The sequence below is a fragment of the Penicillium taxi genome (genome assembly GCF_028828555.1).
Source record: "Penicillium taxi strain IBT 34144 chromosome Unknown utg000001l_segment0_segment0, whole genome shotgun sequence".
Classification (NCBI taxonomy): domain Eukaryota; kingdom Fungi; phylum Ascomycota; class Eurotiomycetes; order Eurotiales; family Aspergillaceae; genus Penicillium; species Penicillium taxi.
In genome coordinates, this window is record NW_026643203.1 from 908,676 (window position 1) to 933,813 (window position 25,138).

General features: G+C 45.9%; 8 protein-coding genes across 8 annotated transcripts; 3 read left to right on the plus strand and 5 right to left on the minus strand.

Annotated features, from left to right (window-relative positions):
- Positions 1 to 152: 152 nt before the first annotated feature.
- N7495_000335 (putative bifunctional fatty acid transporter/acyl-CoA synthetase (FAT1)) lies at positions 153 to 2,290 on the plus strand (the record flags this gene model as incomplete). The annotated part of the gene is made up of 5 exons (XM_057203005.1): positions 153 to 432; positions 488 to 643; positions 698 to 1,844; positions 1,913 to 2,062; positions 2,119 to 2,290. 5 exons carry the CDS (start codon positions 153 to 155, stop codon positions 2,288 to 2,290), a joined length of 1,905 nt encoding a protein of 634 aa, XP_057067078.1.
- A 1,359-nt stretch (positions 2,291 to 3,649) lies between these two features.
- Positions 3,650 to 5,470, minus strand: N7495_000336 (MIP/aquaporin family protein; the record flags this gene model as incomplete). Its single annotated transcript, XM_057203006.1, has 1 exon — positions 3,650 to 5,470. One exon carries the CDS (start codon positions 5,468 to 5,470, stop codon positions 3,650 to 3,652), a length of 1,821 nt encoding a protein of 606 aa, XP_057067079.1.
- Positions 5,471 to 7,686: 2,216 nt separating this feature from the next.
- On the plus strand, positions 7,687 to 9,547 carry N7495_000337 (putative autophagy protein (Atg22); the record flags this gene model as incomplete). The annotated part of the gene is made up of 6 exons (XM_057203007.1): positions 7,687 to 7,832; positions 7,895 to 7,929; positions 7,987 to 8,742; positions 8,798 to 8,922; positions 8,982 to 9,143; positions 9,200 to 9,547. 6 exons carry the CDS (start codon positions 7,687 to 7,689, stop codon positions 9,545 to 9,547), a joined length of 1,572 nt encoding a protein of 523 aa, XP_057067080.1.
- A 622-nt stretch (positions 9,548 to 10,169) lies between these two features.
- N7495_000338 (WD40 repeat domain-containing protein) lies at positions 10,170 to 13,628 on the minus strand (the record flags this gene model as incomplete). The annotated part of the gene is made up of 3 exons (XM_057203008.1): positions 10,170 to 11,957; positions 12,014 to 12,178; positions 12,276 to 13,628. The coding sequence occupies 3 exons, from the start codon at positions 13,626 to 13,628 to the stop codon at positions 10,170 to 10,172; spliced, it is 3,306 nt and encodes a 1,101-aa protein (XP_057067081.1).
- Positions 13,629 to 13,894: 266 nt separating this feature from the next.
- On the minus strand, positions 13,895 to 14,625 carry N7495_000339 (uncharacterized protein; the record flags this gene model as incomplete). The annotated part of the gene is made up of 2 exons (XM_057203009.1): positions 13,895 to 14,054; positions 14,132 to 14,625. The coding sequence occupies 2 exons, from the start codon at positions 14,623 to 14,625 to the stop codon at positions 13,895 to 13,897; spliced, it is 654 nt and encodes a 217-aa protein (XP_057067082.1).
- A 1,972-nt stretch (positions 14,626 to 16,597) lies between these two features.
- N7495_000340 (sugar porter family MFS transporter) lies at positions 16,598 to 18,397 on the plus strand (the record flags this gene model as incomplete). Its single annotated transcript, XM_057203010.1, has 4 exons — positions 16,598 to 16,697; positions 16,765 to 17,586; positions 17,645 to 17,864; positions 17,911 to 18,397. The coding sequence occupies 4 exons, from the start codon at positions 16,598 to 16,600 to the stop codon at positions 18,395 to 18,397; spliced, it is 1,629 nt and encodes a 542-aa protein (XP_057067083.1).
- A 362-nt stretch (positions 18,398 to 18,759) lies between these two features.
- N7495_000341 (KRR1 small subunit processome component) lies at positions 18,760 to 19,916 on the minus strand (the record flags this gene model as incomplete). Its single annotated transcript, XM_057203011.1, has 2 exons — positions 18,760 to 19,797; positions 19,857 to 19,916. The coding sequence occupies 2 exons, from the start codon at positions 19,914 to 19,916 to the stop codon at positions 18,760 to 18,762; spliced, it is 1,098 nt and encodes a 365-aa protein (XP_057067084.1).
- Positions 19,917 to 23,461: 3,545 nt separating this feature from the next.
- Positions 23,462 to 24,933, minus strand: N7495_000342 (class I SAM-dependent methyltransferase; the record flags this gene model as incomplete). The annotated part of the gene is made up of 9 exons (XM_057203012.1): positions 23,462 to 23,492; positions 23,548 to 23,725; positions 23,776 to 24,014; positions 24,107 to 24,228; positions 24,274 to 24,339; positions 24,383 to 24,448; positions 24,505 to 24,666; positions 24,730 to 24,850; positions 24,929 to 24,933. The coding sequence occupies 9 exons, from the start codon at positions 24,931 to 24,933 to the stop codon at positions 23,462 to 23,464; spliced, it is 990 nt and encodes a 329-aa protein (XP_057067085.1).
- Between the last annotated feature and the right edge of the window lie 205 nt (positions 24,934 to 25,138).

Genomic DNA, 25,138 nt, shown 5'->3' on the forward strand with positions numbered 1-25,138 from the left:
CAAAAACTAAAAAATACTGTTTCTAAGTCTTTTGTCCCTCGGCGATGTTGTCATAGAGCAGATCCTACTATCGCTTCAGTGTCGTATAATATCGGATTCACCCCTCGCCAAGTTTCAGCTTCCTTACTCGGCTGCAATTACTACCATCAGTTATGGACTTTTTCTCCGCTACGCCCGCAGTGGCCGTGGCATCGGCCCTCTCTGTAGCAGCAGGTGCCTATTTCAATGCAAAGCTCGCAATCTCGACAGATCTTTCTCAGATATTCGGTGACCGGGATTTTGGCAAACGGCTCGGACAGCGCCTGGCTCAGCTGGGCGATACCGCCACATTATACAAGGTGCTCCAGCGTACTGTCGAGGTAGATGGACACGGTGATGCGGAAGCTCTCTGGTTTGAGAACAAGACTTGGTCGTATACACAATTGAAGGATTGTGAGTCTTCTGCTGCTCTTGTCTTAGAATGCCAATTGATTAACAATGCACTCAGTGGTCGATCGTTTTGCTGCTTTACTTCATGACCGCGGCATCAGGACTGGTGACTTTGTTGGTGTATTCACAACAAATTCGCCCGAGATGGTAGTGACGATGTATGCACTATCGAAGTTGGGCTGTGTTGGTGCTATGATCAATACTAACTTGCGGGGTAAGCCTAGCTCGTTTCTTATCCAAGCTGAAAAAGGCTAACAAGTATATCCAGACGACACATTCACCCATTGTCTCAATGTTTCTGACTCCAAGTTCATCATCTCAACCCCCGATCTATCACAGTTTGTCTGCGGGGACCTGCCACACTTCGCATTCAACATTTCATCATTTGACGATATCCCCACAGGCTCAATAGAGCTGATCAGTACAGAAGACTTGCATCGAGCTTCTCCGACCGATTTGCAACCAGCTAAGCGTACTGTGAAAGACTTGACAGTCTTAATCTATACTTCAGGAACTACCGGAAAGCCAAAGGCATGTGCAATCCGTAACATGCTGACAATGGTAACTTCCATACCACTATCAAGAGACTTGAACAATCCATCCAAGTACTTCCCTCTGCGCACATATTCACCTCTTCCGCTATTTCACGGCACTGCTTTCCTTACTGGACTATGTTATTGTCTGGGCGCTGCTGGAACACTCTGCCTGCGCCGGAAGTTCTCTGCATCCCAATTCTGGAAAGACGTGCACGATTCTCGCGCAACTCGAATCCTGTACATTGGTGAATTGTGCCGCTATCTTCTCGCAACTCCACCATCTCCATACGATAAGGATCACCAGTGTATCGTCGGTAACGGCAATGGGTTGCGAGGCGAGATCTGGGAGCGGTTCAAGGAGAGATTCAATATCCCCGAGATTCGCGAGTTTTACCGCTCGACAGAGGGAGTAGCCAAATTTGACAACCACGGTCCTGGCGTTTGGGGTGCTGGCAAGGTTGGATTCTCGGGTCCAATGCGTCGGTACTTGGAAGATGACACATTCATCGTTAAGTATGATACTGAGACCGAGATGCCCTGGCGCGACCCTGCCACTGGACTCTGTGTCCGGGCCAAGCTAGGCGAGGAAGGAGAGGTGATTGGTCGTGTGCGTGACCGTGGACTTTTGATAGAATACTTGCACAATAAGGAAGCTACCGAGGTCAAATTGCTGCGTGATGTCTTCAAAAAGGGAGATTTGTTCCAGCGCACAGGCGACCTCCTTGTGCAGGAGGACTCTGGCTGGGTCAAGTTCCAGGACCGTGTTGGTGATACTTTCCGTTGGAAGGGTGAGAACGTCAGCGCGGGCGAGATTCGCGATCATATTAGTGGGATTGAAGGTGTTCATGATGCTGTGGTTTATGGTGTGAAGTTGGCCGGGTAAGTATTTTTCCCTATATTTTCATACTAGCGGAGAACTTGATGAACTGATCAATCTCCATTAACAGATATGACGGTCAAGCTGGTGCTGCCGGTATCACTCTGGAAGATCACACGTCTGCTTCTGAGAAAGAGTTCATATCTCATTTGTATAAAGATCTGAAGAAATGCGGTGTACCGTCGTATGCTTTGCCTCGGCTGGTCCGATTCATCGACAAGTAAGTCCCATATTCATGACAATGAATGAATCTAGTTCTAATCCAGTCTCTACCAGGGTTTCTACTGGAGTCACCTTCAAGCAAGCAAAGGGTGATCTAGTACAGAAGAAATGGGACCCCAATGGTCCTGATGGCGATGGGCGCATCTACTGGCTCAACGGGACCAATTATCAGAAGTTGGATGAGAAAAGCTGGGCTAGTATCGAGGATGGTAAGGCCAAATTATAACAGGCATTCTTTCCGCTGTATGTAGATAGAGCATACAAATCCTTCTTGTTGTCTGATTCTGTGGAAGAGAAAGGAAATTGGGAGCTCTGTCTTGGCGTCCGATTGCCCAGGTGTGCTTACGTAGGTACATACATGCATCAAATACTAGAAGTGGTACCTAACTAGGTAAACAAGGTTAAATATCTCTTACACTCCCACTCTCACTTCTCTTTCTCTTTCTCTTTATTCACTGCTTACGTGCCTTCATAGCCCTTGAGGTATCCCATCTTCCCCATAATATATGAACTTACCTATTTTTCTTTCCATTTGTTCTTTTTACATATCTCCGGGGCTACCTGCATACCTGGGCACCTGAAGTGCAGTCCCCACTCCTTCGACATTCAACTTACATGTCTCCCCTCCTTTCAAATTAGGTGTGGTGACCTAGGGAACTCAATTATTGTTTCGGGTCCTAATGTTGTGATTCTTAAGAACAATGCCCATACACATAATGAAGCCCGCGGCGCCTTCAATGTCCTGATGAATGCGCATCGGGATTTCAAATTTCAATCCAGTCGAAAATGACCATGCGCTCTGCACGCATGACACCACTATCACTAGTCTGTTGGTGAGACGATTAACTGTCGCCTCAACAAGACGGCCCTATAGCCCCGAGCCAGAACTCTTGCCCGGCCATTAAGAGATTTTCAGTGAACATAGGCCATTCTAGACTGCACTACCAGTCGCGATCTCTTCTTTCACGTTTATTCGAAAGTGATGCACTGCCCCGCACTGAGCGCTTCATTTTGAAGGTCTTTTGCAAGCATGAAAGAAAGATGAGCACAAAACTTTGGTATTTGTCAGATAAGGCAAATGCTTGACATTTTGAAGTTCCTACTGAAACTCAATGGCGTCACTCATCTGAAGATGAGTGGACAAGCTCCTACCAGACAGCGTCAAGCAATGGCGGACGAGCCAAATTCGAGTACATATATATATTCATTCAAGTAGTTGATGAGGTACAAACTTGGATACCGAGCCCTAGAGGATATGTATCAGAACAATAAGGGCCAGTGTGCATCTGGGAGGATTCCAAGGTGCCCGATGTGTTTGATGAATGTCTTGCCGTGGAATGAAAGTATGCCTTCAGGATTAATTCACTCTTTTGACATTCATCTTTTCAACCCAAAACAAAAGCGGGTCAGAGGTGATATTGCTTCCAAGATTAGTGTTGGTGAATAGGCCTTGGTCAACCCTGAAGCTATACATGATCAAATTTAGTAAAATGCTAAGAAAGGTATAAATGCCCAAAGAAATGATAAAATTTTGATATCATACAGAATGACAAAGTCTAAAGACTCAGCCCTCGAAGGGCTGAAATCAGGAAACAGTCGCAGTTTTGGGCTCCTTCTTATCAATATGCAGACGACGTCTCCACTTCATACGACTCTTCCTCATAGCACGCTGAGTTCTCTCCCACGGATAATTGACAGGCGATTCTCCCCCAGTAAAGATAAAGAAATCATACAAAAAGCCACCCATGAATGCGCCGCTTAATGCACCGGCCCATGGTCCGTAGAACCAGTACGGGTTCAAGAACAGTTCATTAGGGTAGCCCAAGGCGAGAAGTGCGAGGCGGGGACCGAAGTCACGGCTAGGGTTGAAAGCCGCGCCGGTCTGATATGCGAATGTCATACTCAGACAGGTGATGACAAGGCCGATGATGAAGGAGTTCATACCAGCTCCTGGTGGGGCATTCTGGTCATCACCCAGCGCGAGGACGGTGACAGCGAGGAAGGTGGTGCCGATAAACTCGGTGAAGAAGGCTGTGCCAGGACCAATCCATACTTGGCGCTGACTGGTTACGAAACTCGAGATAATGCCACTATCGGGGTTAAGGCTGGAGTATTCCTGGATAGACTGGTAGTAGAGACCATATGCCGCTAAGCCAGCACAGAAGGCTCCTAAGAACTGTGCTATGAAGTACTCGGGCATCTTACGCTTGGGGAAACCTCTGTAGAACCACAGCATGCTTGTAATGGCGGGGTTGAGATGGGCACCGGAGATACCACCGGAAATATAAATGCCGATCATGGTAGCAAAGCCCCACGCCCAGGCGGTTGTGTTAGGATTTCCGGCATCTGCTACGGTGACTGAAAGGTCGGCACAGAAGCCAATGGTGAGCTGGACGAAAACTGCCAGTGCTTCGGCTAGGGCTTCGCGGTGATGAGTGCGGATAACAGACCAGGTCGTGTGGTTGTTGTGGATCTCGTCTTCGATCAGCTCTTGCACTAAAGGGTGTAAATCGTCGGGATAGGAGGGGTGGTCCAGGTCGGGCAAAATGAACTTGTCATCTGTTATGTCCGGAATCCCACCCTCTTTCGGGGGACGTATTGGATCATCATTCCAATACTTTGACGGGCTTTGGGGTCTGGCAGTCTCGTCTGTCGTCTGTGAGCCCTCATCCACAGTCTCGAGACCTTCTTGCGGTACCCAGGTTGACTGACGTCTGGGGCGACTGGATGAAGTACGCGATAGGCGTGATCCTTGATTGACTGATCCTGTATCGCCGCTGATGATCTTGTTTATGAAATTGGCTTCACGCTGCAGCCGAGCATCCTCAACCTGCGCGGCCATCTTGCGTGGGTCAGTGGTCTTGTCGATTCTCCCTTGTTCGAGGTCATTGGGATCAACATCCAGCCCATAACGCTGCGAGTTCTCAGCTGGTAGTACAGCATTTGCACGGTTCTCAAGAAGTTCTTCCTTGGTGGGGACCATTCCGGGCCGCACCACACGGGGCAACGGTTTGGCCAAACTCCACACCGGCTTAGCGTTAGATGGCTGTTCATATGCTGGGTTGAGATCTGCATATCCAGGCTGTACGAAGGGTTCATGAGACAGTCGCAATTGTGGAGTCTCATCAGGGCCGGCCAAGGTGAATTTGCCCTGAGTGCGATCAGCCAGGGTAGTTCGGGGCTCCAAACTGGGAATTGAACTTCCCGCCGAGGTCCGGCGCCGTAAACCTTCACCGATGGCATCGGCAAATTTCGTGGGTGAGCCAATTCTTGTTGGTGATACTGCGTCTTCGGATATACTAACACCGCGTCTCCTGGTTGGAGACAGAGGTGAAGACAAAGCCGGTGGTGAGGTGGGCGAAGCAGGTGAAGTTGGAATTTCGATTCTCGTTCGAGACTGTTCCATTGGAGAATTATAATTGGAAAACACACCCATGAGGCATCTAAAGTCGAACTCACCAAAGCTCTCGGCCGTCGGCCACTAAGGTCTCCTTCTTCGGCATCCATGGCTGTTTATACAATGGAAGATCAAAAGTATGGAAAACCTAGACTTTCCGAGGGAAGTAAGAGAAAAGAGAAAAGAGGAAAGAAAGGGGAATAAAAACCCAGATGGAAACACAAATCAACTCAAATGAGCTATCTATAGAGGAAGTTATTGAATTTAGGTGGAGATGACTTTCCGTAATTTCATCAACGTAGGACGTGGGATCCGTCAGATATAGAAACGGCCTACGGATCAAGTTCCACCGGCAATCTTACGCAACTTCTATGCCATCGCGATCTCCCCAATCAGCGCCAAAAGTTTCGTATTCTAAGTGGAGTTGTGAATCTGTGTGTAGTTCCTGTCCTGACACAAAGCACGAGAACTCTCGATATTGATCGATCCATAATTTAGCGCCGGTCTTCCGTTCCATCCGATAGAGGAAGTTTAGCAGTTTAGCGTGAAAGCGCAAATTTGATGGAACGATTGACTGGTTTTGATTGGTATAAGAGAGTGGAGAATGATATCACTCATCTCGAAAACTATCTGACAGCGAGTTCTCCACCCATCGATCCATGATCAGAAGATATTAAGATCAAAGTATCAAACATCACTGGCAATAACTCGCTCAAGGTGATTCTGGACATTGTCGCAGTGACTATTCTGGAGAGTCTCGAGGAAAACTCGACGATGTCCTGAACATCAACATGGCCACAAAAGCAATATCGGTGGGTCAATTCCTTGCCTCCTTTACCGAAACAAGCTTTCCAGCGACAAGCTTTGTATCTCCAATTTTTCGTCATGGAGACCTGAGCTCGGGGTTTGCGTTCGTCTTGAACGTCTCATAGTCGTTTTCAATTTCTCCGAGAATAGCTGCGTCAATTTCCAGGTTCATCTGTGCATACGCCGAACGTGCAGTGTAGTCCCACAATGCCAGGTATGTACAGGTCGATTTTCACCTCTCAGCAGCAATTCGTCTCAGGGGTCTTCGGTGACGGTGGATTTATAGGACTGGGCTTTACGCGTGTTAGCTAAGCATTGACTAGTGAAGTATAACAATCTTGAAACCTGTTGGATGCACAATTGTGTCACAGATGATATACAGATCACAAATCATCGTCTCAGCTTTGACAGACCCACTAATCGCGAATGGGCGGTGATTTTCGGATGACAATTCTTCAATGTGGCGGTACTAGTAAGTGAGGTCCTATTTTGGCTCCGCAGTACGTAATTCCACCTGGGCACTACACGTTGCTTGAAGTTGATGTCATATCTTCTATCCTTGGTTCCTGTAATTTCCGGGGAATTGCTGGCCCTGAATATTGAATTCTAAATTTACAAAGTTTCACAAGAACATGGTAAAAGGTCTTGAAGCTTCTCAATGACGGATGTTCTTGGTGTATCCTCGACGTCGACACACGCTTGGCAGTCAACAACGGTAGTTCACAATCCATACATTCAACTAATTGAGTAGTGCATCAATTAATTAATCGACAAATATCGAGACTACATTAAAATTCAACCCTGAGGCACCTGAAAGTTGAATAGACCTTAACACCACTTGACAGAACTATATAACGTGATTGAGGTGGGTTTTGGCTTCTACTCTTTAGAGGCCAATTGACATTGGCTGAAGTTCAGAAGCCTAATAAGAATGAAGGCGATATTCACTGTTGTGGCCTTGAAACCTCCCAAAGGGTTCATGGAATTGGATGGGGATGGACATTCCTGAGGGGACCTGGAAGCCATTTTCACCAAAGAGCTCTCAATTAATAACCATAATCACATGACCTTGTATAAATAATACCCAAATAGCACAAGATGGAGATTTACATATTATCAATTGTTAAGTAGTGGTTGAATTTTCCAACCAATACTGAACAACTAATCAGACCAAGACCAATGTGCACATTATGATAGGCTCATGGTGAGTATCACTAAACAATCGCTAGGCCTAACCAGGATAGCGTAAAGCCTTCGAAGAGGGGTTTGGTTCGCGGGGCTGAAAGTGGGTTTTCTCCATGGCAGCGCATTCCGGAGCACAACTCAATATCTGTGGATTTCTCTTGTTTATCGTCTTCTTCCACTCGACTTGATCTCTCATCTGAAATTTCAAGCCACTTCGGAGGATTTCATGAGATATGGATCAGTTCCAGAAAACCCCGACTATTGGGGTGGACCCTCAGGGACTTCAGGTGGAGAGGGCCTATGAGTCGGGTCCGGTTCCACCAGACCAGTTTGATGAAGAATACCGCACCTCTCGAAAGGAAATTTGGGCTTATTATTCGTTCGTTTCTATTGGGACTATCAAATGGAACTGATGAACGGATGACGACTAAACATTACTAGCTACTACATTGGCAACAATGGGCTCTCACTGTTTAGTATGGCCCAACACAAGAAACCCACCAGGATGGAGAAATGAACTAACTCGGTTCCAGACTTTGCGCCAACAGCATTCCAGAACCTGCTTTCTCAGGCTGCACCTGCCAGTGGTCTCCTAGATTTTGCTGGAAGACCGCGCTCAACCAATAGTATTGTGCTACTATGCAATGGCATTTCCTTCGCAATCCAGATCTTCGTCTTCCTGGTTATCGGCAGTTTTGCCGATTTTGGCTACTGGAGACCTAACATTCTAATTGGGTTGTCCATTATCGCGTACGCAATTGGTTTTGGCTGGTTAGGTGTCCACGACGCGGGTAAATGGCGCATCGGTGTCGGTCTATATATCGTCGGCCTGATCGCCTACCAGACAACATTGACCTTCTGGACCGCTGCTTTTCCAGGTCTTGCACGCAATACAGCTGAGATGAAAGATAAAGCGGATGCCTATGCTGCTGGAACTATCACTCGTGAGGAGTATGACCACGCCGACACGATGGTGCGCAGCCGTCTAGCCAACATCTCCTTCTACATTCAGTCGTTAGGCGAAATCATCATCCTTGCTATCATTATTGGAATTATGTTTGGCTTGAACGTGAATGCTAGCGTGGCCAACAACAACTACGGACTTAGTGTGCTCATTGCATTTGCTTCTGGCATTTGGCTGCTGGTTTCTTTACCCTGGTTCTTCCTCGAAAAGCGCCGTCCAGGCCAGGATCCTGGTAAGCGAACCATCTTCGTGGCAGGACTGTGGAATCTATGGCACGCGATAAAGCAGATTTGGCACTTGAAGCAAAGCTTGATCTATTTGATCGGTAAGGTTCCTTTACTTCAAGTATTTATGCTTTAAGTGACTAATCAGGACGATAGGATACTTTTTGCTAGGAGACTCGCTCAATACTACTGTGACGGTCATTTCTACCTTGCAGAATAGCATCGTCGCCTACAATACCCTTGAACTGACATATCTTCTCGTTGTTGGAATTGCCGCGCAAGTAAGTATAAGCTCCTTTGGCCCTAACGCAGCTCAAATTAAAAAGAATTCTCAAAATAGGCGGTCGGTATCTATACGTTTTGGTGGATTCAGCAGCGTTTCGATCTCAGCACCAAGACAATGTTCAATATCATTGCCTTTTCTATCGTTATCCTTGATGGCTGGGGCATGATCGGAATCTGGACCCAGCGTTTCGGATTCCATCACGTATGGGAGGTTTGGGTAAATCATAACAATCTTCCGTCCTGCTACCTAGAAAGAGACTAATTTTGATACAGGTCTACCAAGTATACTATGGTCTTTTCGTCTGCCCATGGTACAGTTACTCTCAGATCATGATCTCAGAAGTCACACCCCGAGGCCATGAGTTTCTTTTCTTCAGTCTATTTAGCATCATCGGCAAGACTTCATCTTTCATCGGTCCCCTGGTATCCAGCGCTATTATCGATGCGAGTCCGACGGGAAATAACTCCACTCCGTTCTATTTCCTATTCGCTCTGAGTCTGGTCAGTTGTGCTTTCTTAGTTTTCTTCGTTGATATCAAGAAAAGCCAGCTTGAGCAGGAGGCGTTCTTGGTAGATAAGAGGAAACGCTTACAGGCTTCGTCTTCGGATGAAGACGCGTGAATGATACATGACATGATGTGATTTTAGTATTTAAGAAGCTCTGGCGTCTAACGATGTAATTCAACCTTGTTTTCTATACTTCAAAGTCCCTAACGAAGACACGGAAATGATAGAACTTCCAACGCAGAGTTCTACAGACCTTTATACTTCTGGGCTCGGGTATATTTAAAATACGCAGCTGCCGGATCTAACAATTAGCGGACTAAATAAGTCCTCTAGTGGATAGTTAGGGTCGGTCAACCGTACAGTTCTACCTTTTGCTTCATTGACCTTCATCTTCATAAACCATAATCAATGAAGTTTTTTCTTCTACAACTCCTATGAACCACCTTTTCCACAAGTCACTTCTTTTGTTTCAAGGTTTGCTCCAAATCCGACTCCTCAGACCTAAATATTTGATATGATTCAATTATTGCACCAGGGCTGTGCAATAACACTGTTATTAATTGTTTACTACCTATATAGTTGCAAGTATAGTACCTCGGTCATTTCAAGGTTAGTTCGGTCCGATGAATGATTATCTTGTGATGCATATTGTCCACCTAGGGATCCACATGTGCATGGATTGATCCTTCGTTGTGCAACTATCTCGGAATCTCGTCCGAGAACGTAACCCTCTACCTCAAAGAGAAAGAGCATCTAGACCTTTCGACAAGATCTCACCGAGCATCAAGACACGATCAAAATTGAATTCAATTGGATGGGGTCGATCAGGGAAACTAATTACCACATGGTTTTTCTTTGCATCGTTTTGTCCCCAATTATGGTCTGCTGGCAGCCGTATGAACGGCATCGGTCCAAGATGGATCCACTGATCGCTAACCCAGAGATCGAGGTCATCCAAAGTCGCTGAACGAACGCGTGATGTCTCAGGAAAGATCTTTTTAAGCCTCAATACCCCGTTGTCGGTATATATTGATTTGCCATCGGTCGAAAATTTCAGATTATAGACGTTGCCTTTGCTCGGGCGATCCCAAGACCGATATACTGAAAAGTGATACTTGTAGTCGATGCATTTTCTGAGATCCCATAGATGAGTGTGATGTTCGTCACTGGATGCGAAAAATTTGCAGTCGGGAGAGAATGACAATAGCAAAGGTAGCGTGTTATGAGCGGCCAACGTTCTTAAGTGCTTGCCTTCCGTTGTCCACATATTCACCTCGATCAAGTGCTTGCCCGCTCCACTTGACGCGAGTAGTTTTCCATCAGGAGAGAACGCTAGTGCACCGATACACCCTCGATGTGCCTTCCAGCGTATATTGTAACTGTCAGTCGTGCCCGCGATATGAATATAAGATCGAGAATCTGATGTTGACGCCCATGCAATGAACTTTCCGTCCACTGAAAATTTGACAGAATAATCTAACAGGTCAGGACAGTCCATGTTCCAGATTAGGGTTTCGTCGTCGGAATTCTTCACAGTAAGGTGGGGTTTTTTGTAGGTTGCAACTGTGGTCGTGCCACCATCCGTCGACAGGGCGACTATTTTCGAAGCATTTGGGGAAAGATCATCCTCCTCTGCTATATCCCATAGACTGATTGTATGGTCTGAAGAGGCCGATGCGATATGAGTCCCATCCGGGGAAAATTCCAGTGAGTTGACAGGGCTGAGAGTCAATATCTTCAAAAAAGCGCCGGTGGAGACATTCCACAAAAGAACAGGCCCCAAATAACACACAGCCACTATATGCTCCTTAGTTGGAGAAACGTTCAGAGATTGCACTTGCAGTTCACATTCAGATGGAGGCTTTTGTAGTGACTGGAGGAGTGTGCCATCTTTCGTGTTCCAAATATTGATGTCTCCAGCACCGCTGCTGGAGGCTACATATATGCCATCATGAGAGAACGCCAATGCATCGATGACCTCGTGCTTGCCGACATTTATAAACCTAATCAAAGCGCCTTCTGGGGTCCAGATCCCGAACTTGTTGTCCTTAGTGCATGATGCCATGTACCTGCCATCTGGAGATAACGCCACACCTCCATGTTCTCTTCCTTCGTTTTTGGGCATCTTCAGCTGCGAGCTGATTCTTGAACCTTGAATGTCCCAGAACTCGACTGCAGGCGATCTACCATAATTCACTGAGACAATGTATTTGCTGTTGGCTGTGAATGTCGCAGTATCTGCATCTTCAGTCTTGAATGTGGCATGTAATTCACCGGCGGCGATATTCCATACTTTGATATAGTCGAGGCGATGCGCCCCGTGACAGATCGATAGAATCCATTTGCCATCTGGCGAAAATATCAATGGTTGCTTTGTCCGCGGATCGTCATCTTCAATGATTTCCTCAAGGTCGCCCGTTTTAACTCGCCAGAAATAGATATCGCCATCAGTGGATGTAGAAGCGATGTGTTTACCATCAGGCGAAAATCCGACCGCTGAAACTGCTTCTGTGTGCCCTTCAAACTTTCGTACTAAAGATCCCCAAGAAGAACTTTTGAGGGCGCATTTTTCAACCAAACCGGTAATTTGTGTCGGTTTAACTTCCGAATAATACTATTGTCAGGGCTGAAAATGAGCGCCGAGCTATATATCTGCAACGGCCAGATTCCCAAAGTGTAGGAATGACGCTGCAGGAATCGAGTTGCGTCATGGGTGAACTCCAACAGAAATGATTCGTCTTGGACCTTTATGACGATTATGAAGTTAGAATATGCTTTTCCAATCCATGATATGCTTGAGGCCATGGATCTTGATGAATGAATGCATTTTGTATTGTCTCACCTCGGCCACTGTTCTCAGTCTCTGCGTCCCCATTATAACATCTGGCATACTATCCAGCCAACTTAAACACTCGATCCATTCCAAGAAGTAGGTTTTGACGAAGTTACTGATAGCTGCTTTCTGTTCAATGGCCTCATGGACGACTATAAGATCGGTTAACAGGTGAAATTTCAGGTGCAGAGTCCAATGATGGACTGCATAATCAAGATCACTTAGCACCGCAGCTCGCTCTTTCGAGATGTACTCCAGGCCCTTCCGAGTCACATCTGGTCGAGCGAAGTCCAAAATATCGGCTTTGAGTCGGCGAGACATATAATCAACACATTGTAGCACGATCTCGCTATGTCCCCAGCTTTCGTAAGTATCTAGAAGGGACTCGCCTTCTCGCCCATGTAAATAGTCTCTGACAGATTGATGAACGAATTCAATTGAGTTACCTCGTATTTTGAGAATCGACTGGCAGGCAATCACAAACTCGTCAAATGAAAATTCCCCCTGCTTGAACCCAGTAACACTTTCAAGCTCGTTCAAATCAAGTGGTCGGTAAGCCAGTAGCATGACTTTGAGAATTCGCATATATTTCTGCGAGAGACCACGGGACTCACTGGTCAATTGCAAGCATACACGATGATAAAATGAATGCAAGTCCGGCGGTAGTGTATCAATCGCATTCAATGTATTATCTGGGTGCACACCCTCCAGCTTCTTGCACACCAAGCTTATCCATAAATAGGTGCCATCTGCCTTTGCATTTAATTGCCTTTTGATTGTATGTTTGATCTCATCTGAAAATCCGTTCAGATGCTGGAGCTCAACCACTTTTGAAGCAATATAGACACCAATGGCTTTTTGGATACCCGACTCGATATTTTCAGATTCAAGGTCCAGGGTGGCTTGCTTATGATTGATTCCCGCCATGAGTTGTCTCTCAGCGTCACGAAATGGCCGACTTATTACTAGCCATTTGACGCTTGACTGAAGTCCCGTATACGTAATCATTTTCAGGAAATCAGAAACACCGTCAGACACGCATTCGTCAAGAGCATCTATGATCACATAGACCTGATAACGTCGACATTCACTTAGCATTTCCCGGAATATGTTCCAAAGCGCGTGCCATGAAGTCATATCGTCAAGGAAACGGTTCTTCTTGGAATCCCATCGGCGTCTTAGGCATTCTTTCAGTTCTAGATTTTGTTTCAGAAGTTGCAAAATCAGTCCTTTCAGCAGAGCTTCGATGGTGTTAAGCTCAGAATCTCCATTCTGACAAAAGAAGAAGGTGACTAAGGAGGGGCGTTCATGAGTCCGATCGTATTTTGTGTCTAGCAGTTGCTCAATAATACCGATTGACATCATTGTTTTCCCTTTGCCTGGGCCACCTTTGATCCAGAGAAAGCTTATCTTATCTTTATCTTGCCATTCACGATATTCGGGTGAATTGATCATCCATTCAATGGACTCCCAGTGAAATCGGTCCTTAGCTTCAAGTCGAGTTTTCACATCAAGTGAATCGGGACATTTCAGGGCATGGAGCCATGATCGATCAATCTCCTCAATTGTGAGGGCTCAAAATGGAGTCAGGTCAATCTCAGCGGAGAAATACACGGGACAGACTTACATTATGTGATATTCACATTGTTTGTTTGTGTCGATCCTGGCTGACAATCGCCTTGTCCGTGGTCAGGCAACGAGACTGCATCACCATCATACTCGCGTTTCTGGAAGCCCGTCAAATCTGCTTGATGATTTGTGTTTGATTGTTTCAATGTGAGGATACTGCTATTGATAAGCTAAAATTCATCATTTTTCACAAAATATGAGTTATTTTGAGGTTAGGAGTAGTTTGCACGGCATACAATGTAATACTCGCCATCGCACCTCCAAATGTAAGCTTCGCACGTTCTAACTCTGCTGCCGAAGCATAGACATCCTTCCGCTGAAGAAACCAGCGCACGTTTTTGCTTTTCATCTTCCATGTGTTTGATTGGCTGCTGTCTATTTCGCACTCTGTACCCTGGAGTGAAGATAGATCCGCAGTGAGGTGTGGCTTAATTTTGTCCTGTAATCTCTTAACTGCGGCCTGACAGTTGTTCATTGGGTCAATTAAGGACTGCAGAGCATCCTCTATCTCGGCATCCCTCTGAATTGCCTTTTCGACAGATTTACTTGCGAGTGAATTTGCCAGATTACGAACCAGCACAGAAATTGCAAGAACATCATTTCCAAGAGCGGTTATCTCGTGCGGGGCATTTTGAATGATGGAGAAGAAGTCGTACACTTTCAATGCGGTTTTTGCGGTTATTTCGGCTAATTGTAGTACAGATGCGACGGTGCCTATGACATCAGCCATGTAGGGCAGCTGTAATGAGTGAATGACACGGTAGTGAGTATATTTCTCCGGGTACTTTATGGACATCGAAGATTCCTAGAGGGGGTATGTCGGTGCTACTAACCTCATGAGGTTAGATTCTCTGGGTAAATAACTGCTCCGAGTGAGTTTTCTGGGGAAAGAGCCTTCGCAAATATATTTGGAATTTACTGGATTACAATTTACCTAGTTACCATTTTTCAAATTCATTCATTGATAAATGACCTGATCTAGCATCAGAGTCAGAATTCCAGAGGTGAGCTAACGCTGAAGATGAAAACTAAGGATTTGTGTTGACGTAGGCTTAATCTGCTTATGTCATGACTGCTATTTAGTTAATTACTTGTAGTTCTAAGCGAGATACTCCATAGAGCTTGAAATCTCAATCAATGAATCGATCAATCATCCATTCACATTCCAATTGACCGCCTACAGCCCTCTAAAAGCTGACAATTTGTGTTCACGAGTTTGATGCCAAAGGTTGTGATTATCCTGGACTAGTGTTTTGTTCAAATATGCTAATCTATTAGCTTGATGATGCACCCAAATTTAGCAATGGTTACATTTCTGGTTTTCTTAAACGACGTGAGACCAAGACCAAAGAGATCCACAAATAAATCCTTGTCTCTGCTCAAAGACGTGTGAATTAATCCAATACCACCAACGAACAGAGAATCATATCTCAATGGACTACCCCAGGTACAGTACCCATTTACGAAGTTGTGACTCCTATCCCTGTTTGACCTCCACAAGTAGGTGACCTTAGGCTTGGGACAGACCCCAGACTTATATCAGCACCGGCGCCGGAACCGACTGGTTCAATCGGTCGTATGGTAGAAGGAGATGCGAAAGATTTGATGACGCAACTAGTGATGAAGTCCGAAAAGGTCTTGGCCACCCTTCGCGTGGTACAATTATATGAAAAACAGTATGCAAGGGGAAATGTTGAGCTAGTTAGTATTTCCAAGAAGCGTTTCCTAAAGCCCAAATAACCAAGGCTCAGTCGGTACGAGCTGATCTTCCAATAATACTCTTCTTTTTGTGGACACCTCATTAGATTTGCTCCTAAAGAGCACCGAGATATATACTTACAACCCCTCCTGAGGTCCATATATCTTCTTTAGGACAATCCAACTATAAGAACAGTCTAAGAAACTGATACTTTTGATTTGTTCTACTATCTGGTTCGCAGAAGGTTGGCGGCATTAACATCCTTGTCGACCAGGTGGCTTGTATGCCGTTCGGCTCTATTTTCTTTTCTTTTCATCAGGTGTGATTTCTGCCGCTGACCGAAGTGACAATCAAGCGTGGTGAACCATACCTAGGTACAGGGCGAATTAAGATTGGTAGCTCTACCTACAGAACCTTGTATCATTCTAGATAAGTGGCCATAGATCCATCCATGGATGGCTCTAGGGTATTTTGTACCCGTTGGATATTGATTTATCATGGAGGATTCCAAGGTCGTTTCACATTGGTTCTAGATTTTGATGGCATGTTCCACCGAATTTCCTTTCTTGTCCGGGCTACTACATTGTACTCAGCATTTGAGACCCTGAAAAGGAGAAGAAAATAAGTGTTTTGGTGTAGTCAACTTCAAAATAACATAAGGCTTGGAAGTTGGAAATAGACCCTACTCAAGCCACTCGACTCAGTATTCCTTAATATCCTAGAACCTTGGAAGTCTTGCAGGCTCCAAGGTTGAAAGCTAATCATTGATCCTTAATCTTAATCTTAGCACGGATGTTGTCCCCCGTGAATGCGCCTATGTGTTACTGTTGCCTCGACAGCTCTATGCCGACATCCTTCTTAAGCCTTTGGGCCTACTTTCCCTATCTAATTCAAGATATACTTCATCTTTTGCCTTTCTCATTCTGCACTTTCTTCTATTTATTTATCTTCTCATCATTGCATTCTTCACACCTAATACGCCCATTGGCTCTTCATTGCCGCAATGGCCGAAAATCACCTCGTCGGAACTACTGACTTTCATCTGATAGAGGCCGCTGTCACCTGGCGTGCATACCTCATATGTGGTTTTGCTAGTTTTGGAGGTTTGTCGTTCTATCAAGAGCTATCCTGAGGTCTATTCCGCTAAAGCTGACAATTTTTTACCGCTAGGTATCCTCTTTGGATATGATTCTGGCTATATCTCAGGAGTCTTAGGCATGGATTATGTCAAGAAGCAATATGGACATCCCGTTCCAATGACCGAGGACCCATCTGGATTCATGATTGGTACCTCAAGGAAGTCTCTTATCACATCGATCCTCTCTGCTGGTACATTCATTGGAGCTCTAGCTGGTGGAGGTATCTCTGAGAGCGTCGGCCGCCGGATCACAATCATGATCTCTTGCTTGATTTTCGCCATTGGGGTTGCTGTTCAAGTTGGAACCAACACAGTGTCTGCATTTGTTGTTGGCCGTTTCATTGCCGGCCTTGGCGTTGGAGGCGTCTCTGCCACTGTGATTCTCTATGTCTCTGAGATCTCTCCTCGCAAGGTTCGAGGCCTGCTGATTTCTGTTTACCAGTGGGCTATTACCATAGGTCTTTTAGTCGCATCTGGCGTCGCCCAAGGCTGTAAAGATCGGAATGGAACGGCATCATATCGCATCCCCATTGGACTTCAGTTTGTCTGGGCAGCTATCCTCGCCGGTGGACTCTTTATGCTCCCAGAATCTCCGCGCTACTATGTTCGGTGTGGTAGGATTAACGATGCTCTCCGTTCGCTGGAGAGAGTTCGTGGTCAGCCCAGCTCCAATCCTGCCATCCAGGCTGAGCTTGCGGAGATTCAAGCCAACTTCGAGTACGAAAAGAAGATTGCAAGCACCTCCTGGTCAGATTGTTTCAAGGGTGGTATGTCCCGCCGAGGCAACCTCCGTCGAGTCATTGCTGGATGCTGCTTGCAGATGTTTCAGCAGTGGACAGGAATCAACTTTATTTGTAAGCTATGGGTTCGCTTACTCGAAAAAAATACTTGATTCCTCTCTAATTTTGTTAGTCTACTATGGTACCACATTCTTTCAGCAGGTCGGGATCAAAAACGCCTTCTTGATTTCTACAATAACGAATGTTGTCAATGTGGTGGCCACTCCGGCATCTTTCTACATGATTGAGAAATTTGGACGCCGCTCTCTGCTGATATGGGGGGCTCTTGCAATGTGCTTCAGTGAGTTTGTTGTCGCCATTGTTGGTGTAGCCAAAGAGGGAAGCCATACTGCGTGAGTTTCTAGATATCGTGTTGCTAGCAGATAACTGTTTTAACAGTCTCAATCACAGGAGCATCTGTCTCATCGTATTCACCTGCTTTTACATCGCTTCTTTTGCCATGACATGGGGCCCTGCCGCATGGGTCGTCATTGGCGAGATCTATCCTCTTCCCATCCGGGCAAAGGGCGTCGCACTTGCTACGGCTTCCAACTGGCTTTGGAATTGTATTATTGCCGTAATCACACCATTCATTGTCGACAAGGACAAGGGTAACCTCGGGGTAAAAGTCTTTTTTGTTTGGGGCAGCGCACTCGTCCTATGTTGCCTGTTTGCCTTCTTCGTCATCCCGGAGACGAAATCACTCACCCTGGAACAGGTGGACAAGATGTTCGAAGAGACTACTCCCATGAGAAGTGCCAAATGGAAGCCTCACGACACATTCGCGCATCAAATGGGCATGACCAATCAACCAGAGATTAATATCCTTTCCGATGAGCGAAAGCCCAGTCATATTACTACCCTGGAGGAGCACGATATCATCTAAGCATGCATTCTCATAGGGAATGAGTGTTCTGTCTGTACTGATGATATTGCCGAGTCATTATAATTGGCCATCGTATCTGTACTTACTACTCTCATAAGAAATGAGAGCTTGACTGGGGTGTCCAGGTGGATGGAAAGTTGTTCAGTGCAGTGATATAATATAATCTAGGAAGTAACACACTTGATTTACCAAAGCTCAGAGTTTGTATCAAATGCAAACATGTGTCATTTTACATGATACCCAGGTATAAAGATTATCTCAAAAGCAGTGCAAGAGATAGTAATAGAGGACAGGAAAAACGCCAGACCCATGCTCTGCCAAAAAGCGCCAAAGTCCAAACAATTTAAACCCATAGAGAACTTTTATTCCTCATCAGAGATCACGTCCTTGGACTTTGACTTGCTCTTCTTCTTCTTCTTCTCCTCACGCTCAGCGCCTTCATCACCCTCGGCTTCAGCCTCGCGCTTCCGTTTCTCCTTCTTCTCCTTCTTTTCCTTCTTTCTCTTCTTCTCATCATCCAGATCCGCAGGCGCATGCTCTTCTGGCGCAATGAAATCCTTCTCACGTTCGCGCATCTTCTCTTCACGCTTCACGCGCTGGCGCTCGACCACTTCCTCCTTTCGCGCACGGTCGTTAGCCTCCTTAGAAAGGAAGTACTCGCCAGACTCGATCTGTAGATCGACCTTGCTCTTCTCTGGAGCAGGCGGGAACGGTGTGTAGACCTTCTTCGCCTTGTCGGTGACCTTGTAAGGCACGTGACGCTTGGAGAGCGTGCGCTTCTTGAAATTAGGCAGGAATCTGTCCCATGACTCGTTCGCGAGTGTGGGATCTTTTGCAAGCTCACGCTTGATCATCAGTTCCTTGATGTGGTAGATTGGATGGATGTTCGCCATGCAGTCATCAATAATGCGGCGTATTTCCTTAAGACCCTTGAAAGGTCCCATTACTGCGACCGTGTTACCCTGAACCATGATGTATGTGCTTGTAAGAAGCTCCAAAGCTTTAAGGGTTGATCCGTTCGGGCCGAGAATTCGCTGGCGACGTTTCACGAAGCGCTCCTTGCTTGCAACCTGGTTGCGGATCTTGATCACATCACAAGCGATATCGTCCTGAAGAATTTTGAGGGCTTGAACAACGGGGACACTTCGTGCGAGTAGCTTGATCAGGTCGCGGGCTTTCAGGATCACGGCAGGGTCGTAGGTCTTTCGGGTTGTCTTGACGGTCATGCTACCTTCGACCAAATCAAGTGTACACGCAATGCCTTTCTTCTCCAGCGACCTTGTAATTTCCGGCCAAGCTTCCTTCAGATATTGTTCCCGGTATTTGGGAAATAGTGTCATGAACGACGACTCTTCGACAAAGTTTCCACCGACATTGTCTTCCGGCTTGAATTCATCGATCTAATTTGCGACATGGTGTCAGTTGCTGAATCAAAATATTCCTGATTTCATCTTCTCACCTTCCATTTGTCGATATCATCCGTATCCCACGGCTTATCCTTCTTGTAGGTTGATGGCATCGTGGCTGATCTGTGAGTTGGGAGAAGAAATGATGGTCCGCTTCTATGAAAATCGGCGCCAACTTTTTTCTCCCCGCCGCCTTTCCTCATTGGGATTGATTTTATGCCTTAAAAGCAAGGTGTCTATATTTGGTAGCCGGCTGTAAGGTTTATGCTAAACCAACAACACTATGCGGACTAGATGATACCCACTACTGTATTTCTCGATATGCTATAAGTTAATCATACATTTATTAATGTGAGTGATTGCTGATGGCTTTCATCATCATGCAATCAAGCTTCTATTCTATATCCATGGATCGGAAATGGATAACAACACTTTCCAAGACTAAAACGCGAGACGAGGTTGATCAACAAGGGATTTAAACAGTTGATCAACCTAAGCCATCTTAGGCCCATCTATGACGGTTGATGCGCCTGAGAAATTGACAGGAGGCATTTTAATGCCGATATTCTGACGAATATTGCTCACGGCTTAAATTAAGACGAATCAATGACCATGGCGGCAACTTGGGTTCTTTCACAATTCGCTCCTATCTTTTCACTCAAATAAAGCCCGACGTACTCGAGAAGCAAATTGTGCCCATATGGCGCTCATGCCCGTTATGATTTGGCCCGTTGCAGATATGGCTTCCAAGCCGTGGGGTATCTGGGACATACGAATAGCTGCCTCTACTGATTGGATGACCTCCCTCCTCATCATGCATTCGAAGTTCCCATAAGTCAGCAGCCGTTCATCCATTCAGGGTGTTGAGCAAAGCAGAGAATACCGGCAGCTTCGCCCAGGTTGAGGGTGACGCCCTCCCATAGCGACTTTCATAGCACCGCTTTGGTCTGAGGAAAATCTGGCTTGGAGAGAAGTCGCAGCCATGAAACCTGCATAGGAGCTTGTGACATGAATATGATCAACTGACATAGCAATTCCAGGAATAGACAAATATTCGCCGAGAGAAGCCATTGCAAGCAGCAAGTACCAAAAGTTGGAGGCTCTACTCAATGGCAACAGCTACTGATCTAGGGCCCATCCAATCAAATAACTGAGAGACCTGATTCTATAGAGCACAATTGTAAGTAAAGCTGACAAGATGGCGTTCAAAGTCCTATTGGTCTCGCATTGCGAGCTCCATTTGTTGCAAAGGAAATGCAATTATTCGGCTGTTGTACAAAGTTAGGCGTGCAAGATTTCCAATTGAATTGGGAAGACTATCAAGCTTTGAATTGAAGTCTACAGCCCTTGACGTATGAAAACATGTTGTAACGTTAACTCAAATTCAGGCTGTATGATATAGTTATGAACCAGAAATTCGAATAAAAGAGGTATTCGTCGACTATTTAGACAGCGATCCAAATGTGGACCGAAGCTGGAAAAAGTATAGCGGACTTGCCAGAATTCACTGCAGTTGCGTCAAGCGATGAAATCTGCTGACAGCTATAGCTGGGTCGCTAAGCTTTGTGCAGCACCCAGGCTTCTTCCTTAAGAAGGCGGTTGGCTATTTAAAAGAGGTCATCTTAAAAGGATGGAGTGGCGGGAAAATAGCTTCCCAGCACGTGGGCAAAAATACCTGGATCACTGCCAGGAGCTTTAATTTGGCATATCAAAGTGCACTGACTTCCTGATATGGAAATCAGCGCCTTTCCTCATGGGGGTGTTTTATGCCTTAAAAATCAGGTGTCTGTGTTTGGTCGCTAGCTTAGGCGCCTATCTTGGCCGCTTCAGTTGTCTTCATTTTCAACAAGTATTGCATCGAAATTTGCCTTGCAGTATTAACCAATCTAGAGTAAAAGAGCAATATCCTTCTATTAATTTAGACCAACTAGGTATAGAAGGCTAAACAGCTGAGGTGTAGCTCCATAGGGCCCATTTTTGAAGAAGGCATCAACAGTAATTCTATAAGGCTTAGCCCTCCTTTCCTAGGTCCTAAGCGAGATAGTATTCTTTCTCTTAGTAAAGCTGCTTGATTAATGGATGGTCCGGGGACTTGTTTGACTCTATCGCGGGCGAGACCCATAATGGGCCTCGGAAGCGACAATCGCGGGTAGATTATGATGAAAGCGTTTCTTCCTCTTGGACAGGCTAAAAAAAAGACAATATCAGGTGTTTCATCTGATACAGTATGGCCACTGGATAATCATTCTGAATGAATTATAATAGGACAGTGTCAAGTAAATATATACCTAAGGAGACGCCCAACGCGCTAGTTCAGGCCCGAGCCCATCTTCTGATTTGTGTTTGAATGTCATAGGCGCCATATTCTCATTACGGGCCTCGGGGATCGACGCATCATGTCCACAGCCCGAAGTACGTCTTGTCAATCGTACTCTCCTATGTCGTCGGCTGATGCGGCCTCACGGATACGGAGTAGGTCATAGCTCTTTTTCAGGTCACTTGTGTTTGGGCATAACGGAGACCTCGTAGATATCTCTATGTAATGGACATATTGGCTGAGATTGTCTGTTTTTATCTGTAGTTATTCTGGATTTGTCTTCCGAGGTGGGCTATCAGGGGTTAGAACTAGGACATGATGTGATCGGACAGGGTCTAGACCCTAAATGGAGTCATTTCAGCGTTAGAATATCGGTGCATTGGTGGTTGAAGCAGTGCAATGGTACCTTTTTTTTCTGGATCGAGGGTTGATTGGATTCCAAGAGCATTGCAAACAGAGTTGATAGTGAGGGCAACAGGGCTTAACGTTCCCCCGGTCTCGCCGTCCCGTGGCCCTGGAGCCCCTTCTTTCCTTCCATTTACCTTCCATCCTTCCACAACCCTTCCATTCGCCTTCCATTCTTCTTCCTTGAGAACTTACTTCTCTTAATAATCCATAGCAGAGTCTCACTTCACTGCTGGGCTGGTACTTGGGCTTTGAAACTACCCACAATATCTCCGAAGTCGGTATGGTCGGATCGAGGTTAGCAACCAGTATGGTCTCCTCTCCCGTGACTCTATTAAGCGATTTTCTGTCTGTCAAGCTACCTATCACTTTTTCTTGACGTCTAACCAAGATATCGAAAAAAGACGAGATTTCGCATCTCAGTATCGCAGATCTCTGTCCGGTTCACCTCAAACCTCGATCCACTGTCCACCTTGGAACTGTCAGTGTATGGACCTCGGGAACGTACTTTGAACACATAGATGTAATCTGGGCTGGAGAAAACTCTCATTTTTGGCGAGTGTGCGATGGAGAATACATTGAGTTTTTTCCTCAGCCGGCTGCATCTCCTTGTACGACCACCTTTCCATGTCACGACTTCGCCTTTCAAAGATCTGGACACACTCACTGGAGCCCAGAGCAGTTACAAATAGTGAGCACGAGGTGTAATGAAATATAGAAGACTTTCTGAGGTATATGGGATGAAGAAGATTCGCGTTTGACGGACCGTATCTTAGCTAACTCGTTGATCTATGCAGGCGCGTAGTGGGGAAACCTTGGAACCAAAATCGAAGATGCATATCTGAGAACACCTTGGCAGCCAATAAATATGTCAAAACATTCAAAGTTTGTCATTTCGACATGGAATACATGCAGCGGGCCTGCATGTCTCGTCGCTCATGCCGGCTTTCGGGCAATGCAAATGTATCTGAGCCGATCAGAACGCTGGTAACTATTTTGATTTCCAAATATTGAGTACGTACAATGGGAAGTATGCCTTCAATGAAGGATTTATCGCCTCTTGCTGGGAATTTTCCACCAGCAAGTCAAATTTCTCTCTCGACATGTGCAAACGCTGGGTGAGTGGATGTAGCGCCAGGGATCGAAGAAGCTGTTGGATGTTATCACCATTGGATTGTCCGATAGATCGCATCCTTGAATCTGAATTGTATTAGCTCTTCATCTATTAAGCTAAAACAGCAACCACTCACCAGTCGGCCATGCAGATAAAGGGAGCGGGATCATCTTGCTGTCAACTTCCTCCAAACCCTCCCTCATGCACAGATCTTGCAGTCTCGATCCGATACGGAGGTCTTTTTGATCTTCCAATGCACGCATAAATTGCGTACTCCACCTTCGCAAAGCATGCTGGTCAGTGAGAGAGCCATTGTCAGACTGAACGTTGAAGTATATTTCGACCATTTGGATCCATCCTCCCGGCTTCAATACCCTTTGGGAAAAATTCAGGCATTAGTACTGAGTTTCTTGCAAAGATGGCGGGTGAACGCAATGGGTTGATTGGAAGCAGCAGAATTTTCGCACCTGACGATATCGTGGATGTAAGATGGCCATCGCGCACGGTGGATGCCCGTTGCAAGAAGTTGAGAATGGACCAGGTCAAAATGGTTCGAGGGGAATGTGAATCTTCGGTTCAGGTCATCGACCTACACATTGTGGTGTTAGCGACCGTCCTCATCAGCACCACACACCGGCAAGCATTTCAGTGCTTCCCGGATATGAATCTCAAGACCAGGATCCCTTCTACAGGATCCCTTCTATCAAGAGATCAATAACACCTTAAATGGAATTAACACTCACCTGGAGCCAAAGATTTTCAGGCACATCATCCGGGGTCATTTGCGGTGCGATGTCTACGCCAATGACCTTTGAGAACAGTCAGTGTTATATGACAAGTGAGCGAAATGATAGAAACATCTTACATCGCAATTTGGATACTGTTCAGCAACGTCCACAGCCCACGAGGCGGATCCATGTCCACAATCCAACACTCTTCGCAGCCGTGGAATTGGTGGAAATACTAGGCGGTCGTCAAAGATTTTTTGGAAGATTTTTTGCTGATGATCCAGACTCTGGGCTTCTTCCTATCTTCATTGTCATTAAAGAGCTTTGTGTGATATACAGCTCACGAATTGGCTTCCCCTTACGTCGTCAACGGGTCCGAAATAGATGTTGTGGTCGATAGAGTACTTTTGATACTCCCGGCCCTGGATGGTGACAGTGTCGAGGAACTGACGGTCCAACTCTGCTGTCTGCGAATCTGGGCTTCTTGAATATCAAGAGATGAAGGTCAGCATTATGTGAAGCTTGAAGAGAATAAGCAACAGGAGATCGGCATTTCAGTACGTCATTGTAAGTCTTCCTTTTCTGCAGAATTTGTTGTGCACAAATTTCTGTTTGCCGGTTGTTATAACGAATACTCTTTGTTCGAATTTCTGGAGAGGCACTAAATTGTCAGGTCAAGGGTGCATCGACTTCTATGATCAAGAGGGGGTGGGAGAAAAGGAAATTAAAAGTGCTGTGATTTTCATGGATGCGATCGGGTGCCGCTTGAGG